The sequence below is a fragment of the Procambarus clarkii genome, chromosome 12 (assembly GCF_040958095.1).
Source record: "Procambarus clarkii isolate CNS0578487 chromosome 12, FALCON_Pclarkii_2.0, whole genome shotgun sequence".
Lineage (NCBI taxonomy): Eukaryota > Metazoa > Arthropoda > Malacostraca > Decapoda > Cambaridae > Procambarus > Procambarus clarkii.
This window is the reverse complement of record NC_091161.1, coordinates 28787572-28790578: the sequence shown is the minus strand read 5'-3', so window position 1 is coordinate 28790578 and position 3007 is coordinate 28787572. Positions and strand designations below refer to the sequence as shown.

Sequence of the window (3007 nt, the reverse complement as noted above, 5' to 3'; positions counted from 1 at the left end):
AAGACCCTAGCTGAAGTCACTAGTTTGGTGTCAATGGCATAACGAGCTGGATTCAGTAGCGTTTTACCAAAAACACTGTTCGTCAGTAATTTGAAGAGTGTTTTCCTATCATTACTGCTGGAGGCATTTCTATTGTTAACGTTGGTGTTAACAAATTCTGCCATAAAATCTGACTGGTGGAACTCGTAAATTGCATATATTGTTTCCACTTCAAGTCCTATCTCAATAAATAGTTGTAAAAGGTGAAGAGATATGAAATAATGTTTTTTGGGGAGATGATCTCCAACCAGTTTGATGTTTTTTGGGGGGAAGTGTGTGATGTTATTTGTTTCCAGAAGTCCCCTACTAAATGGTGAGATATCCTCCATACTTATTCCCCTATGGTGTAAACAAAGGGGCAGATCGTCTGTTAGTCTAGCTATTTCGGGTCTTAAAAGTTTGGTGTCAATTAAGAGCCAGTACCCTTTGTTAGAAGAGAAAGGCTGTTCTGTCATTATCTTCCCCCCCGCTAATGAAGGAGTTCATCTCATCAGATGATAGTCTCCTTAGTCCCCCATGGGGCAATTTCCTAGTCATACAACTCCCATAGAGGCTGTTGAAGTCGAGATAAAGTAAGAATGAAGACCTATCCTCCTGGGGGTTAAAAGATGGGTTGACATAGCGGTTGTTAGCTCTGACATAACTCCTAACTGCAGTTGTAAAACCCCCTCGTATGTTTTGTGATAAGAGATTGTGCAACGTCACATCTGCACTTAAGTCCAACGATATTCTACTACTTTTCAGGAAGCAGTCGTAGGAGTACCCTGGGAGGCTGCAATAGTGTGTCAATTCTAAAGAATATATATCATTTAGAATTGCCCTGTGGTGTGTAAAAATGTCAGCCAGTAATCCTACATCACACCTCAAATAAATGAGGAGGTAGTCTTTTAATGTCCTACACCCTGTAGCCTCCCATACTAATTTAGAATGTCTATATTCGTCCAAAGTTATACCTGATTTGTTTAGGGAGCTGTAGAACATTTCAATAGGAGGGAGTGTTGTGTCATTAAAGCAGCTGATTTTTGTGGTATATTCATAAGGGAAAAACTGCTTACCCTTTAAAAGTAGGTGGTGACTCTTTTTGGGCAAACCCTCTATCATTGAGTGAGTGAATGTTAAGGGGCTGGCTGAATCAGTGTGGGTCTTTGCTAGGGATGAAAGACTACCTGTAATAAAAGCCAGTGAATCAAGAAATTTAAGCTTCCCTATTTCCACCTTAAGATATTTCGTCCCATGTCTCATGAGGATATTGCTCTTAATATTTGAATCCATGGTAAACTCCCTCAAAATTAAGCCCATGTCATAAGACATATTATGGGCAATTAGAACTAAACTCTCCAGAGCATTCTTGTGGCGGAGGTTGCAGTAATTACATAGAGCTCCAATATAATTGAGCTTTTCCCTAAGGTGATCATGATGTTGAACCTTGAAATTGGAGGGGGTAAATACCTGCTCACAAAACTGGCAGTGAGTCTGTCTCCTAAAATGGATCATATCCTCAAGAGACATGTCTATTTCATAATGGTGGAGGGTAGATCTGATAATTTCCCATTTGGTAGCAACTCGCTGCATGAAATGAGTAACACTGTCCCCCCCAAAATAAGTAAATTTATCAACGACAGTGTGGTTCCTATCAACAATTATATAGCTGTATGCTATAGGTCTATGTATGGCTGTAACAGAACCTAGACAGTCCTCAGTGCTTAGGACACACTCGAAATCAAAATAGCCCACATGGGAAGGGGCGTAACCTTTCCCAGTATTTTTAAAATGGAGTGTGTCCCCAGGCTGAGGGTAAATAATTTTCTGAGTGATGTCGCAGGAAGATGAGTGATTTGTTAGCTCAGACGAATTTTGATATTCTGAGAGACAGTTTCTACAGAAGACTGTCTTTCGTTTGTGGCTGCGAGTAAAGTTCCGTAGGAACTTATCGAACTCTTTAATCAACGCCACATGAGATTCCCCCAATAACAATAAAGGAACTATGACCGAGTACTGTCTGCTACCACGACGACAAAGAGAGACGTGATAGACGCCATCTGTATGTTTGTGTATTGAATACAAAAAAATGGATAGTTTATTTCTATTCTCCAATTTAGAGATATCCTCCCAAGACAGAGGGAAGGATAAATTGTCGTATTTGACCATTTTCCTAATCCTAGAGTGAGACTCTACAAGTCTCCCTATACGTCTCCACTTCCACCCTTGTTGTGACGCCAGAAAAGCAGCAATGCACTGAATAATACATGTTTTATTGTTACCAGCTGGGTTTGGGTTGAAGACCTCATGCCGTCCCCTTAGAAATGGGGGATAAGGGACATAATCCCCCAAAACTGACCTTACACTTGCATTACAGATGACGATTTTGAGGAAATCGACATTATATAATATGAAACCACTCCCCTCTGTTTCTGAAAGGAGATCTTCCAGTCGTGTAATCATATAAGCCACCCAGCTATCAATAAGATTACCCACATCCTCAAGAGTTACCAGTCTAGCGGGTGTTGTTATGAAGTGTTCTCTAAAGTCATCATCTTCCGTGAGTCGTTGTTTCAAAAGTGTTACCTTTACTTCGAGGAGGATTTTTAATGATGAAGTAAAATTGCCATTCCCCCCAAGAGAATTCATGTAATTCTCTATTTCAGATATGTAATAGTCCTTAAAGTTGCTTAGGAGTCCTATAGGGTCTGTGGCGAAGGCTGAGGGGATGGAATATTCCAGCCTAGTAAAGAGATTCCCCAGAGCCCCCACCCTATTAATTAAGTGGGGAGTGTCTATAGCATCCTCCTCATCTGGGGAATTTTCATCACTATTTAGGGCATTAAGTCTATTGATGACAGGGGGTCTAAGACCACTAGGGCCCGGCTGAGAGATGTCACCCCTATCACCATCATCACCATCATCATCATCACTCATCGCTTCCTCTCCCCCCTCCCCTCCACCTAAGGGGTTATTGTCACGCTGTGCT

General features: G+C 41.2%; 1 protein-coding gene across 1 annotated transcript in view; it reads right to left on the bottom strand.

Annotated features, from left to right (window-relative positions):
- Positions 1-217: 217 nt before the first annotated feature.
- LOC138364120 (uncharacterized) overlaps positions 218-3007 on the bottom strand; it is a 3416-nt gene continuing 626 nt past the window's right edge. The window contains exon 3 of the mRNA XM_069323497.1: positions 218-3007. This exon is cut by the window's right edge and continues 37 nt beyond it. Coding sequence (XP_069179598.1) covers positions 469-3007 — 2539 coding nt within the window. The 3' untranslated portion in view covers positions 218-468.